The 16,952-nt window shown below is 32.6% G+C and overlaps 2 protein-coding genes across 2 annotated transcripts; one reads left to right on the top strand and one right to left on the bottom strand.

Moving 5' to 3' along the window:
- Positions 1-1,645: 1,645 nt before the first annotated feature.
- On the top strand, positions 1,646-2,536 carry LOTGIDRAFT_175219 (hypothetical protein; the record flags this gene model as incomplete). Its single annotated transcript, XM_009055844.1, has 1 exon — positions 1,646-2,536. The coding sequence occupies one exon, from the start codon at positions 1,646-1,648 to the stop codon at positions 2,534-2,536; it is 891 nt and encodes a 296-aa protein (XP_009054092.1).
- Positions 2,537-4,163: 1,627 nt separating this feature from the next.
- Positions 4,164-14,572, bottom strand: LOTGIDRAFT_239454 (hypothetical protein; the record flags this gene model as incomplete). Its single annotated transcript, XM_009055843.1, has 12 exons — positions 4,164-5,095; positions 5,485-5,559; positions 6,325-6,525; positions 7,846-7,993; positions 8,405-8,532; positions 8,777-9,562; positions 9,754-9,854; positions 10,375-10,426; positions 10,875-11,701; positions 12,065-12,280; positions 12,573-12,672; positions 14,477-14,572. 12 exons carry the CDS (start codon positions 14,570-14,572, stop codon positions 4,997-4,999), a joined length of 2,829 nt encoding a protein of 942 aa, XP_009054091.1. The 3' UTR covers positions 4,164-4,996.
- Between the last annotated feature and the right edge of the window lie 2,380 nt (positions 14,573-16,952).

Below are 16,952 nucleotides of genomic sequence, written 5' to 3'. Positions count from 1 at the left end.
TCACCTTTAATGTAAGTGTTTTAAAAGGGGTCGACCATATCATGAGGTCACTTTAAAACAAAAAGGAAAGTTCAGCATGTCCAGTCACCCCACCCTTGACCTTAAATCCATCCCAAAATTAGATGTAAATTAATCCTAATCCATACTAATAAGTTGTGTTACATAATTCGGATAGATACTTGAATATTTAAAACTATTATAACAAGACTTTGTTAGTAAAGGGAGTGGTGAATCCGTATATGTCAAAATCAAAAAAAATCATTCTTTTTTTTCATCTATGTTGCAATAGGTGGAGTAATCCTTGTTTTATGACGATCATTTTCTAATATCTTCCATAATATTCCGGTTTTATTCGGTTCGTAGACTATGACAAAAATAAATCAAAATATATGTCAATCGGTATGAACCACCACTTTAAGTCTGTTATTTACAAGTATGTTCGTAAAGTATTAAGTAAGCAATGAATAATTAACATAAATGTTCCGTTGTAATATAACAAGCCCGATATCTTATAGACACGCACAAGTAATCTAATAATCTAAACTCTATCAGTGTACATCATCGATCTATCGATTTGAAAAAAATAATTTAGTTTTGGTCCGTTGACGAAAAATTCAGTAAATCTTTTTTCCAAATACATACGTCTTTGACTATACACGCACGGTACCTATTTCAACTCGCTACCGACTAAAATACAACAACCACCGCCACAAAAAGAAAATATTCTAGCACAGCGTTAAAGGGAAGTGTTGACGTTTTCAAAATCAGGAAATTTTTAATTAGATATTCATATAGGCAGACACTGGCGAGGATATTAATTTTGTTTAGGGATTAAAGTCGACTTCGCCATCAAAACTTTTTCTAACCTTGAGGAGGATTCGAAACAAGGCACCTAATCATTTGCGCTAATTCTTCATTTTTGTCGAATACGTATTTCTCAACAACGGACCACTTAAATAGACAGTTATTGTGGTCTGAAGGTGTAGGTTTAGAAGACTATTTATGTGTAACAGTAGGGTACTATGATAGAAAAAGGACACTTGGGTTATATTATTAGTAAGTTTTTAAGACAAGGTAGGAAATTTGAACTATGATATCCACTAATAAAATCGGTCAATAATTGTAACGATTTCTAATACATGTGTGTTGTTATTGTTATTTTACACAAGGAAGTGGTATAAAGCATTTTCACAATGTCAAGCTTTTACAAATTTCGTCTTATACCTTTGAATAGTCACCATTCTTGTATTACAGAATGCGGCTCTATTTCAGCTCTATTTCACCTGTCTCATTTCTATTTGTCTCTTCTTTCCGTTCAGAATTTAAGTATAACGGCATCGCTGTCTAGCTGACGAACTTTTGTGCCACTATTTGCTAATTTTATATATATATACTTCTTAATTGCCAAATGAATTTTATGTTCATTATAAAAGGTACAATTTTCGTTTTTTATATTTCAGTCTGAAACGGGACAGCCAACGTCTACCAGTGTTACGACGAACAGCACTTGACAAAATGATATAATCCAGATTCGGCAACTGACCAAGCAACCTTCAGCATTGTATCTCGATACCTCATGCTTTGTGAAGAACCGATTCTAAAATAGTTCTTCGGAAAAGTATAGCTGATTCGAAGACTATTGAAAATGAATAATACGGGTAACAGTAATGTTCCCGCCAAAAACGAACTTGATTATCCTCAAGCCGTTTTATATATTCCATCAATTGTAGTGGCCACTGTTCTGATTGTGTTTTTAGGTATATCATTTATTCGATACCATCGCCGAGTTCGTAACAAAATGGGATATCTGAGAGACTATGTGGAAAAAAATTTACATGTGAAACGTGAAAGGATTCCTGGACATGTGGTCTCTCTTAACAGACCGAGAATCTCTTATGAACCCGAATATATATTTCCGAGGGACCAGACGAACAACTCAAAGTTTATCACAGGCATCACGTTACCGGAACACAGCATTACGATCGAGAATGAAAGCAGCATATATTTGAAAAAGCCTCGAACGCCCAAAAGTTATTTTGACAACGAAGGATATGAAGAGGACATAAGTAGCAACAGATTTTCTCGCACCAGAAATTTCTCTCGTCATGGATACTGCGAGGTTGAGGAAGAAAATTACGCTGCGAACGACTCGGACAATGAAAGTCAAACATCAATACCGAAATCTTGTGAAAGAATAAGAGTTCTTAGTACCGGAAGTGCACATGATTCTGGAGGCGTCGAAATTCCTGTAACATATTTATGTGAAACCTGTCAAAACCATTTAAAAACCAAAAAGCTTCGACGTCTGATCTCAACTGATAAAGAAGTGTTTCCGGACACAGAAAACAAAGACAGACGATCATCGCGTTGTGCAGAAGAAGACGATGATGCATTCCAAAGATCCCCAAAGCCAAGTACGCACAGACCCCCAACGTTTCACCAGGAGGAACCAAAAACAAGAAAGAAAAGTATAAATTCAAGAACTTTCCCTGATGCAAGAATTAGGTTGGGTGTATTTGAATTAGAACCACGGTGATTTTTATTACTGTCAATGTTCTGGGGCCTTATTCTCCACAACTTAACTAAAGTTTTAGTATTTCTAATTGGTCAGTCACTTAAATGTAGTTTAAATATCCAATGAGATTAATGTATTTCTTGAAATCTAAATCTTTTCGTAGTTAAGTTTTCGAGAAAAGACTGTTCCTTATATTCATTAGCTTAATATGGCGATTAACATATTTTTACATTTTTAATATTATTATGTTTTATAGTTTTGATACTATATATCCTATATATGTATAATTTAGTATTATTTGAATAATTTACATGAAATTGGATTAATAAATACATGATATATTTTTATTTATAACAGATTGTACTATTAATACTCCATTCGGCAATTTCCGTACATCCGAAAATGTTACACAGCGCTGGTGGTACTTTCACATTAGGCTGGTTAATAAAGTTGAAGCACCTTTTCGTTGCCAAAAAGCGAAATTGGCTGACATGACAAAATAATAATAATAATAATATAATACGTCACTACGGGTATTGTATTCTATATTGTGATACTGTTGTTAATACAGCAATCCAACAAACCCTGTGAAAAGGTTGTACGGTCCAAAAGTGGCACAAATCACCATTTAATGGTATTTCGACGACGAATTATAAACATTGAATGAATCAGATAATTCAAGGAGTGGGGTCTATTTTGCCAAGACACCCCCTAAGACATGTATCACTAACAGGGTTGTGGACAAGAAATCCCACAAACTTCCAAAGCTATTATTTTAAACTGAGAAAGTGGAGGATTATTATTTATAAAAATAAGAATATGGTATTATTTAGTTAAATGTTTCAATATGATGTTTGAACGATCAATATATTTTATATATATATAGATAGATAAATAAATAAAAAAAATACAATTATTAATAAACATATATCAACAATATTCATCTTAATTTAGCATCATCCTATGGCTCCATTTACTGTTGTGCTCTTTCAAAACATAAACATAAGCAGTCCATTTTATTTTCAGGTATTGTAAGTAGTAATCATGACAATGTAAGCTTAGTCTGAATAGTTTAAATTTCTATCTAATTTACCTACAAGTAAAATGGGCTGCTTGTGTTTTGAATTGGAATTGAAATATCTTTGCTCAATTATATCAGGTTCATTCAAAACAGTCATTTAACAACCAACCATAGTGGACTGTTCTATGGTTAAGTTTTGAATCACTCTCAGATGTGCATAAATACTTTGCTTGGCTAAACCTAATAAAACAAACCTTCAGAAACATGAGATGCCATTGTTCAACTACCTATTTCTATCACAATAAATTTACATATAGTAGTTTATTTTGATTTTTTGTCTACCACACTATATTTGAGATAACTCTTACATTTTAACAATAATCAAATAAGGAATAATATTATCATAACAAAGCATTGAATAAAGATTGCAGTAGTATTTTGAGGCAGCTTTTATAGACTAGAAACGAATTTTGCTTATGCTTAAAATTCACAGGTTATAATTTTTCATGAAATTTAAAAGTTAAAAAGAAATGCTTCATGTTCTCACTTAGATTATTTTTCTTTTTTCTAAACAAGATAATATAAAAATGCTATATAAGTACTTATCACACATATATCTAATTCTATGAATGACAAATATAATTATATATGTCGAATTTAGATATGAAAAAATCTGACAAATATAAAAATATGTCAGAAATGAAAAATTCTAATTCTAAAAATGAATCTGACAAATGAAATGTCAGATAATAAACTTGAAAAGGAATGAAAATATTGTAAACCATAATTTATAAGGTTCATTGGAAACATCAAAGTTATAATATTTATAGCAATATTTTAATACCAAAGCTTTACAGTTGCAGTATTTTCCATTTCTTAATCAATTTTAACTTTCAAATCATCTTGTAACAATTATGAAAATCATTATAATCTGATGAGAGAATTTTGAATTCGATTTTTGACAAATTGTTCACAAAATATGGCAATAATTTTAACAAAATTATATATAAGAACCTAGTCTAAGAAACCTTACCACTGGGACAGGGTCAGAGATTCTCAGACATAGAATAATCTAGATGTATAATCAGCACCATTAAAATATTATGATTTCTCTTATGTAATGCACATATTACTGAATATATTTGGAATGAATTTAATTTGACAGGTAACAGAAAACACCCCTAATTTTACAGGTAAGCTCTTCCAATCATAGATATTAGGTCATTTATTGATGAAAGGTATGCATGGGTTGAAGAGTTCAATAGAAAGTCTTGGGGTGTATAGATGACATTATATTCAGCCTTGTACTTATATCTTTTGGAATGGATTTAACAACAACAAGAAACATGTGAGCTTGTGTACAGTTTCTTGTTGATTTGAAGAATGCATGTGTGGATGAGTTCAATAAAAGTCTAGGGGGTGTCAAGTAGATGACTGGCCTTGTAAATATATTTTGGAATTTAAACATCAGTTTCTACAACAGAATTATGATTATCTTCTTTTCTATATTTCTCCACCATTAATTCAAACTGTAATCTCTGGATTTCTTCTTCTTTACTCTGTTTAAAATAAAAATCATATCTATGTTAATATCTACAGTATGAGTCATGAATTATTCACATTTTCCTCCTGATAAAAGAAACGCAAACACTTTGGCATTGCAACCCCCATAAAATCATTTTGTCCTTTAATATTACAAATATAAGTCTTCAAGCTTAAAATTATCTGAAGCTATAGCAAAAATTACTGACGCTCTCATTTTAATTTCAATTATAAGCCGAGACCACTGCCACTGTTCTAAGCCTTTGTCACAGATGTGTGCCCACTAAGAGGGACCGGATGATAAAGCTTATGAGACTGTCAAATTTTGACTATGTCTTTTATAGTCCAGACACTTCATATCATTGAAACAAACTGCAATATACTGTGAATTTTACTGAAAGCTTACCTTCATATCTGAATGAAGATTTTGTGTACTTTTGTCTATCTCCTCTCGTACATCCTTTATTATTGAATCACGTAGCTGAAAATTAATACAAGGGCTCATGAAATGAAATAGAGTGACTTTTCTTCCCAGACAATAATAGTTCAAAATAAAAAAATACCTCTAAAAGAGAAAAACATTGTGAAATTTTATAATTTAAAAACAGATATTTTGATTTTTTCTGACCCAGGACATTTTCTCATGTGGTTTACAACTGTAGCCGATTTTTTTCATGATTTATGTCAAATAATTCACCTATAAATGTCAGTCCCTGAGACTGCTTCACTCTTAGGGACACGGTTTGAAAAATCCAAAGGTATATCTTGACCTATGCCCTGATTGAACACTGGTTGGTCAGGTTAAGTTAAGCAACAGATTAGAATCAACAACATAAATTCCCTTTCACCTGCATTCCATACAAATAGATCAAATAAAACAATAAAGCAAAACAAAAGGTCAGCCAATTGAATTGAAATTTCTTTTTGAAATCATGATGTTCCAAATCCTCAACTGGTATAGCGTTAATTAACATTAATACATGAGACCGCTTGATTGGTTGTTCTGCATGTTCAGGATACATGGAATCAATCAGAATGCGTTCCATGTGTGCCCAAAAAATAGTTGGTGCAGACAGAATTCAAAATGGTAGAGAAGGTATGGATTGGAAAAATTCGAATATGACATAATCTGGTTCCGTAATGTTCATAGACGCCTAGAATTGAAAAACAGGCTAAACCTGTTCAGAACTAACCAATCAAGCACCTTCAATAATTCAAAAGCAAAGAAAATAAAAAGGGAAATAACCTCTTCTAAACTGTGTCCCACTCGAGAAGGTACTAGGGTAGGGTTATGGTAAGATGAAGTGAAGGGTGGTGGTAGATTTAACCCTAAACAACTCTGTGATTTAAATAAAGGAAGCTGGGCAGGTTGATGAACAACTTCAACATCTTCTTTACCTACTGTTATCTGTTGTTGATATAACTGTTCTCTTAATAACAATATCATCTGAAAAAATTTCAACATCAGTATGGGATTAAAGCAAGAACCGGTTCAGAACTAATGAATCGAGTGACACATTGAAATTTGGGCAGATTCAGAAAAGTTTGACACATAAAAGAGTTATCACTCTTGAACTTGATTAATGAAGGTTTGCTTGCCATTCCAGATATAGTCGTGTTGAGAAATTTATGCACATCCATGTCTAACAGAAGCAGTCTAGTTATATTTACAATATAAGTCTGATTAAACAGCGAGTATTACTTGTCCTACCCCAAAACAAAATAGACTACTCTTGTTTGAATTGAACCTAAATGTACACCAACAGATGCTCATGAAGTAATAAGGTTTTTCATGGTCAAAAACACATATACATGTATTTTGATCAAATTAATGTTTCATTGTCAACATCAATCTACACTAAGAAGTTTCATCCCAATTAGTTCAAATCTCCAGCTTCTATTTGTGCAACAAGCTCATTTTTACATTTTTCACTAAGTCAGGGGAAATAACTCTAAAACTGTTTATTAAAGCATCATAAACCTCAAACGTAACAAATATTTTATCAATCCAAATAAGCTAACTTTTTCCCTATGGGAGATTTTTCAGTTCGTTTTTTTCGCAATGTCCGGATGGTCCACGTGCATATGTCTGCAAAATTTCAGCTTTGTAACTTTGCAAGATAAAAATTTATTTGTGTGTAAGCACATTTCGTGCAGTGGTCGCTAGTAACTAAAAAAATTCTCTTAATTTTTTCTCTAATTGTTTTTAATTGGGTATTAAGTGTTTTTCCGGGCCCCTGGGGTCCAAAGAGTAGGAAAAGTCCAAAACATGGGCCAAATGGGAATATTTGGCAAAGTTAGCTATTGGACGTTTTCCTTCTATATGGCCTATAAGAGCAGAATGTTGGCAACTTTTCCCGAGCTAACTTTTTCCCTATGGGAGATTTTTCAGTTCGGTTTTTTTCGCAATGTCTGGATGGTCCACGTGCATATGTCTGCAAAATTTCAGCTTTGTAGCTTTGTAACTTTGCAAGATAAAAATTTATTTGTGTCTAAGCACATTTCGTGCAGTGGTCGCTTGTAACTAAAAAAATTCTATTTTTTCTCTCTAATTGTTTTTAATTGGGTTTTAAGTGTTTTTCCGGGCCCCTGGGGTCCAAAGAGTAGGAAAAGTCCAAAACATGGGCCAAATGGGAATATTTGGCAAAGTTAGCTATTCTTAACTTCTTCAAATCAGATGAAAACTCTGGTCTCAATTGTGCAAAGCAGCTGATTTTGATGTGTTTCACTTAATCAAAGTTTCATGTTAATAATAATAAACACATACCCTTTGTAAAACACTTAATGATGAGATATAGGTAAAGAAATCATTGCCACTACTAATTTTTTTCAACCTCTGGGATAGTAAACGTTCTGTTTCTAATAATTGTTGATGTATAGCTGTCCATAAATGTTGTAACTCTTCCACTTCATCCCTGTTAAATAAAACAGAGTTTACAAATCAGAACCAAATTTACAGAACATAAAGTCATGGCCAGAGATTCCAAGAGTCAGTCTGATGTCCACCCCAAAGGCATCAAGAGGCAAGTGAATTTAATGAATTCATGACTTTTCAGAAGTAAAGTCCAAATTCAGTTACCATGGGATCCTTACAGAGCTGATGAGTCCTGCATGCAAACTTTTAATATACTTAAAGGGATTGTAAAGAGGTTTTCTAAACTCTAAAAACTAATATTATCTACAGGCCTTTGCAATAGTGATGTCACAAAAAGCTTATATTTAATGGAATTGCAGATGTTTGTCTGAAAATCAGAATGGTGTAAGTTAATTCTATCGGTGTCCCGCATACATGTATACATAACCAGTTTAAAAAAAAAACAGCTTACCTTTCTTCTTCCGAAAGTTCTTCATAAGCTTGTTGAAACTGAACCATGAAAGCAGTTTCAAGGGAATGTAACTCTGTTTTATATTTCTGTATGGCGTATTGTAACATACATGTTTCTTCTTGTAACCTCTAAAAAAATAACACATAATAATCATGTAACAATGCATGAAAAACGCTGATAATGAAAACTCTTGTATAACAGAATACAAGAAATTATATCAGAAACAAAGTATGTAGAAATGGCTCCCATTTCACATTTGAAAAACTTGAATGGCATTTCTCAAGCTAAACTTTGGCAACAAATTTTTATTATTTTTGTAAGCAGATATTGTGCTTTAATCCGATTTGGTAACTATCAAAGAAGCCAACTTACTTTTTTGCGTAATAAATTATTCCATTCTTTGACATGTTTTTTGGGTTTATATTGAATAATGCTTCGTTTGTAACCCTGTATATTCACTGGTTGATTTATCAACTTAATTAATTTATGATAATCCATCATATCTCCTCGGTTACAGCTAGCAATACTATCAGGCGTGGAACAATACGAATAATCACTTTCAGACAAAATTGAATCTCCAGATCCATATCTAAAACGTGATTTGGAGAATTGTGATCGGTGATATCCAGTTTTTTTCCAACTGTGCCCGAAACCAAGCTCTGGTGAAGACAGATAACCATCACTATTGGCTGCTATTGAACTGTTGCTAGGTGACATCAATTCTTTAAATATGCTCTCCCGCACTGGAGGTTCCAATCTACTATCTTTATACACAGTTTCTCGTGTTTCACAAGTTCGTGCCTCGCTGCGCTCCACGCTGGCATTTGTGACTAAAATTGAAACATGATTGTCTACAGCTTTGATTTCTGGACGGTGAAACATGGAATATGGTTGTCTAAAATTCTTGCCAGCTATTGGAATATAACATGTCGAAATGTAAGTTTGTTTTGGTTTGGATTGTAGGTCTTCGTTTATCTCATCTTTCCATGAAGGTCCTGATTGCCACGAGAAAGTTGGCATTTGACTAAGAATGTCTCCCTCGTCCAGAGAGAATTGTGAATTGTGTTTGTCTAGATCACGAGACAATATAGTTGAAACACTACTGGCTAGAGTGGCAGCACTCTCACAACTACTTCCTGAACTGCCGGGATTAGAGAACTGAAAGGAAAGACAATATTATACAAGTATAATACTTGGGAAAAGAAGCGGTAGGGTGTGTCCGGTCCAATATACAGTGAGGGATTATTAATATGGTAGATGTTAGAAGAAACCGATACACCAAAGCAAGTTTTTCAGGCAAAAATCTCATAACTAGATTAGAGATTCCGGTAAATGATCAATTATCTTACCTTCAAGAGTTCTGATTCATGGGGAGTTCCATCAGCACCATATTCAGCATCACCAAACCCACTACTATCTGACTGTAGACTACCCATCCTTGACAGGTCTTCTGTAATATACATCATAATAGTTACTTTATATCACAAACACCCAGATATATAGAAATATTAAAACAGAATCTGAAACATGTTGATATCTGACTTATACAGCTTATAAAGAAGATTTGTCTGAAGATGGCACAGAGCGAAATTCTGAGTAACAACATGTATCAGGTTTTCATTATATAATATGTTTTAATATTTCTATCTTGATGTCTAAGATTATTTTACTATTTTAACGGTGAAAATATCTTGTAACTTTAATATAAACACCTACATGGCAACAGAAGCAATGTCAATGAGAAAAAAAATCTCAAAAGTGGTATATTTATCACACTGACAGTTAAGGCAGATCAACTGCATAAAGGGAACTCTTACCACTAATCCCCAAAGAATGTCAAAACTGTTGAACTGTTATAACATTTTTAACATCTGTCAATTTAATTCATTTCATTGGAAAATAAAATCAAAAGTAAGATTGGGATTTCAGAAAACAATAAAAATTATGGAACAATATTGGAGTATTCCTACCTCCATGAACTGGAGAGTAATGACTGCCTGGTGTTTCTTGATTTATTGGTGCCTGGAAAAAATTGTAAACATGTTTTTTTTTTATCAAACAGCGGCATTGGAATAGCTCAACTCAACTGTTGGTTCACAGCTTCCTCAAGGTAAGAAAAAAAATCATGCCATAGCCAGTGCAGAAGCAGTTGCCTTTGTGTTAGCTTCAACTGCTATTACTAATAGTGTTGTTCTTTGTTGATTATTGTCGATACCCATTATATAGTCTATCATCACATGATATAATTATCAATTGTAGTTTTTATTTTTCTAACAGAATCATAAACAAGCCCATAGACACATTTCCTTCATATGAAATGAAATAATTGTTAAGGTCACAATCCTTATACACAAGGACTGGCCGAGTTACCTGTCTGTATAGCATTGTGACAAAAACAAATACTACATGCATACATATCTCTTTTTGACTATACCTTCAATGTGATGTGGTGTAAATAACATTAACTCACCCTAACAAAACAGATCAAATTATCATTTTCATCTGGTACAGATTTAGCTTCTGCTACATTTTCATGATACTGGTTGGAAGACGAGGGAGGGAATTTAATGTGATTTTGATTATTTTCAATGATATCAGGACTATCGAGACTAGAAGCTTTATCAACCACGGTATGATCTGAAGACGACTCTGTGTCTGACAGACGATCACTTCCCACGGATCCAATACTTAAATATTGCATATTTTCCAACTCAGTCTTATGTTCTGGTTTGATTCCATCACCCTCAAACACATTTTCATTGTCAATATCTTGTGACACAACTATTTTCACATGATCGACTGGTCCTCCTTGAGCAGAACCAGAAGATAAGGTCTTCACGCGTTCCACTGTGGATTGTTTTGATATAGGTGGCGACACTGAATAATCACCGTCATCCTCATCAAGACTTAACCTATCCACATGATGTTTACGTAGTTCACTAATACCAACATTTTCACAACTGTTTATGTCGAATGGAAAATAAGCATCCTCCATTTTCTTAGTAATGTCTAAGTCTATTTGGCGTCTCAAGTCTGAAATGGAAGATGTGTGGATGTCTGGACTAAATGGGTTATCAGAACTATCCATGGAATTTGAGGTACTGAAATCCATACTCCTGCTATAATCAAAACTGGCTGAAGAGTCTTCATTCTCATCTTCACATCTATCTTTCACTAAACTCCATTTTTTGGAATGTGTTTTTTGGAACATTTTGCGTTTGGCAGCTGCATCCTGGAATTTGTTATTTTCAGCCTCAGTATGTGATTTCAGCTGTTCTTCAGTTAACTTGGGAGTTTCTGAAATAAATCGCAAAAATTGGAAAAAATTCAAACTTTATTCCAACCCCAGTTAATGTAATGACAGATATTAACAACAACAAAAATCCAACTCAGATGATTACCTGTCAACAACTTCCATAAGAAAAGATATAAGCAGGAAATTAGTATAAGCTGTGGCTCATTTCTAAAACCTTACTTATATTCTTGTGTAACGTCACAAGCAAAGTATCAATAAACCAACCAACAAGTTTCTACTTACTTAACAAAAGTATCAAATGTGAAAGCAGAGTCTCAGCGGTTAACATATTTCACTCTTACTTTTTCCACGTCAGCTTAAGATGATGAACAGCTTTTTTGTTATTACATCTTTATATAACTTACCTGAATTTGAACTTTGACCGGGCTTTTGTTTGAATCCAAGATGTTGTGTGTAAAATCCCTGGGCGGCTAAGGCTCGTTGGTTCTCTGGTATGAGGATGGATTTAGGATAATCATCTTGGACGTCAGACTGAGCAACAGCTTTCTGTCTTGACGCTGTCAACGACAATCTTAACTGATTTATGACGGTCGACATTGATCTGGCTGCTTTCCACGCACCTACATGAAAAGAAATTTTGATGTATTAATATCCTATAAAAATGTAGTTTACATGTATCTAATCAATATTCATGGCTTTATTCATCTTATATTATATACATATATATATATCTACCAGGTGGTAGTTTAAAATAGGTTTAGATATAGAATTAATGTAACAATGGTAGATATTGAGAGGAATTGATCTCAGTGGCGGCTACAGAGAAGGGGGTGGGGGGTTTTTATGCCAAAATCTTTACAATGAAGCCAGTCTATGAGCACCTAGGGGGGGTATTTTTGGGCAGGGGATTACCTGGCCCATTCTCCCTTCCTTCTTTGGAGCCAGTGATTGATCTGTTGTTTGTATAGCATGTTTTATATTGAATATTGACATCAATACCAACGTCATAGTGCTATAAATAGAAAGATCACCCACATCTTTTCCAATGTTTTGACAACAGATGATTTTAAGCTTTTTGTAAAAGAATCTAGAATAAAATATCTAACATGAAGTTTTACCGTAAGTGAAATAAGAATTTCACAATTTTTATGACTATCTATTGTTTTAATTTTGCAAGCTGGAAGCAAGCTATACTTGGCATATTCTTTCAAAGGTATAGTGTATAGTCAAATGTCTTTTTAATAGCTGAATTTAATTTCAGTTTCCCATAGCACTTTCCAAAACAGAAATATGACTTTCATTGGAGGCGCAATTAAAAAAGAAATAAAGCATCAGATTATTACTACTGATAAAGAGTTGAAATTAGTTTGAAATAAGATTTATACTCAGGAAAACTGAGTAATAAAACAACTATATACTTTTCAGAGCAATAACAACACAACACAACACAACACAAAGCACACACATACAACCCATAAAAATATACACTGAATGCATATTACTTTATATGAATTTGTCTATTAAATTTTACTGATTATTTCTATGTGAATGGGATTGTGAGTTTCAAAAAAAGTAATGCAAACTCTAACGTTCCTTAGACGTAATATACTATTGCTATCCAAAAATGGATCAGATACTTGTCTTATAAAAAGTGAAATTTTATGTCTGTCCTGTGACCAAATCACATCTGTATATCACATCTATGGAGCCAGATTTGTCAGGGTACCCCAAAATGTGCTATGTGGTAGAGTCACAGAGAGTAAAAAAGGAATCCATTCATCCAAGTTTTTTAAAGTGTGTTGATGTGATCTACCAAAATCAGACAAGTATCAAATATATATACAAAAAAAATCCCAACAAAATGCAAATAGTGCTTAAAATAATACAAGTTATTAATATACTTGCTTTACCATGTGATAAAACTCAAGTTGAAATAATGAAAGAAGGAAATATTTTTTACAAGGCAGTCTTTGTTCAGAGTTTTTATCAACTTTTATTGTTACTAAACCACTCCAGTTTGGGTTTAACAACTTCTCTATAAAACTTTCTTTCAGCCAATCAAATTTCTTCCCTTGTCAAAATTGTCCAGAAAATGTTCTTGCAAATTAGCTTATGAAATGTAAGCTTACAGACTGAGCATGGTTTTATCAACAAAATTCAATTTTAATTATAGGTTAGATCATATAAATTGGATTTGTGTTAGATTTAAAAGCTAAAACCAATCTGATTGTCTAAAAGTTTTCTGGATGAAGACAATTAAACCTAAATAAAAGCAAGGGGAACTTCTGTACAAAACATCAGTAATTCTAAAATTGTTAGAGCAAAAATAATTGATGTTTAAAAACCATGGTTCACCATTTTCAGAAGTCCATTGGTCTCAGAAACGGAGAGAAAATGTATCTGCAAACCATATTTCCTGAGCCTTATTAACAAGACAAAATACTTTCAGATGCTCCAATTTTCAGGCAGAGATTAAACCAGTGAAAGAAAAAATAAATAGTAAAAATTTTAGTCTTAGGTATTTTTAAGGAATTGTGTTTCATATATTCAAGGCCCAAATCAACCCCGAAATGGTGGACCTTTATAACAAAATAGAAAAAGAAGGAATCAACATCAATATTCTCAAAACTAACTACTTAAAATAAAAAAAAAGCACAATATTCAAAAACTGCTAAAAATCACTCAAAATACATTACACAATAATACATTCCAAACAACACTGAGCAACATTTGTGCAAAAAGGCAAAAACTAAGGTTTCTAAAATACCACAGATTCATGCAAACCTACCTTTTTTGTGTTAAGATTCCAAACCTACAAGGGCTTTCTGGGGTATTTGAGACTTAAAGGGATTGCAAAAAGGTTTTCTTAGCTTATGTCTATTGGGAACACCAATGGCATCGACTTGCACCATTTCAATTTTCAGTTAGATGTCTGTGGTTCTTGCAATAGCACTAAAACTATGTATTTTATGATGTCAAAGATATTATTCGCAATTTTCGCAAAAGTATTAGTTAAATCCTTCCACTCCACTTTCCAACCATGATCTGATGAAATTGTAGGATATTCATTGTTTTGTAAGCCAACTTATAACTCAAATGAACATGACGTAAAGAAGAATTTCATCAGATCATGGATAATACAAATAGAGCTGTGTTTATGTGACAAGTAAAATATATTTCATAATGAAGATAAATGTATAATTTGAGTATTTAATAGAAGTAATTGATAACAATAAAAGGTAATAACAATAACAATTTCTAATAACAATAACAAATATAGTAGGTATACTTGAGTAAAGATATTTGTGCACATCTGGGTCTGATTTATAACATAAACTACCTAACTAAAATTAAGACAACCTTTTGTTAGCATCCTAATGTTGAAGGGAGAAGAAATTTGATAAGCTTGCAGTGTCATCAAAAAGATGAATGTTTACGAGGACCATCATTAGTCCCTGAATTGGTTAAATTAAAAATAAAAGCTCATCAAAACAGAAGGAAAGTTTGGTCTAAGTTATATTCTGTATAGTAATAAAGAGAACTGCTAGTGTTTATATATTGCACAAATATCTTCGCTCGACTATAAGTAATACTAAGTGAGCCCTATGTACATTGTAGCAGTTATGTACTATTAAAAATAAGTTCATATACATACATGAAAAAAGTTCATATACACATAATATAAGCAACACTATTTTGGCACATAAGTTCATTAGCCTTAGTTAAAATTATCAAGTTAGTTCATCTAAAGTTTCCATTTTTAATGAAAGCATCCTCCTTTTTGGCTACACCAGAAGTTGAATCACATTTAAATAAATTTTGAATAAACATTTACTTAATATCTTTCCTCAGTCTATGCCTTTGTAATTATTATTGTAATGTTTTAACAACCACTCTAACCAATGAATGGACCAATCGAGTATACTAAAAAAAAAAAAACGCAAAAAAACGCATTCTTGTTTTGAAGTCGAGACTCAGATTTGTTTTGAGGACAATAAGTAGTGAGCCAAAATATCTTTGAATATTTGAATCCTTCTATAGTAATAATATCTTTGAATCATTGTAAAATCATATTATATTTCAAAATTTTCATTCTTATAATAAGTTTATACATTTGAAGTGAGAGAAATCTAAAGATGAGAATTGACGCGGTAGGGTGCCTGGTGCGGAATTGTTGATAAAATAGAAAATAGAAGAACCCCATCATCTGGGGTAGCTTGTTTATTTGCTCCTTCTATTTTCTACTGTATCGATAATATGGCACTGTAAACTGAACACTGTAATGGACACCTCATCATTTTTATCAAAAGCCTCCAAAAAACTGGTCTATAAAATAATTGGTCCAACGTATGCTTAACAATAAAATAAGAGATCATCACAAATGAAGGTAAATTTGATGTTGAAGAATCCATTGCATAATTCTAAGGGGAACTATTTTGAACATAAATCATTATTTTCTGATGACAGTGTGTTAGACCACATTGGAAACCACGTTGAAATTAAATTTATGTTGAAACAATGAGAACCACATTGAAATATTGAACATAAATCATTATAATTCCTGATGACTGTGTGAGAACCACATTGAAATATTGAACATAAATCATTATAATTCCTGATGAGGGTATGAGAAACACATTGAAATTTTGAACTTAAATCATTATATTCCTGATGACAGTGTGAGAACCACATTGAGAAGTTTGAAATAATAGATATTATAGAAGTATCCATCAATAATAATTGTTAAATATTTCTATAACTTGTGCTTCTAAAATGCCATAAGATTCTAGAAGTTGTGGGAACAATCTTTCACAATGACATAAAGAAGCAAATATTCTATAACAACATGGCACAAGTATATGTGCTCTATCACAACCATAATAATGTTTCAAATTGTTACAAGATGCAATTAGCAATTATATACAAAACAATACATACAATTTATAGGGTTGGTTTGTTTTGCCTACTTCTTTGGGAGCTTTTATGGCTAAAATATTGCCTGATAATTTTTAAGGTTTTTGCCTTCAACAATTTTTTTGTATCAAACTTCATCTGATACCTTGACACCACTAGACATTTTTCTTGTATTACCAAAATTTATAAATGCAGGATTTTGATTGATTCGTATGCAAGCAAATACAGCCAATCACAGCTCATGACAGAAAAACTGTCAAAAAATTGTATAGAATTTGATTGGCTGTAAATTTCATTAATTGTAAATTTAATGCTTGCAGACAGATGTAGTACAACCGTCAAACAAAAGAGTGTTAATGATGTCAAGGTATTATTAAG

The sequence above is a fragment of the Lottia gigantea genome (assembly GCF_000327385.1).
Source record: "Lottia gigantea unplaced genomic scaffold LOTGIsca_253, whole genome shotgun sequence".
NCBI classification, from domain to species: Eukaryota; Metazoa; Mollusca; class Gastropoda; family Lottiidae; genus Lottia; species Lottia gigantea.
This window is presented reverse-complemented; position numbering and strand designations above follow the sequence as displayed.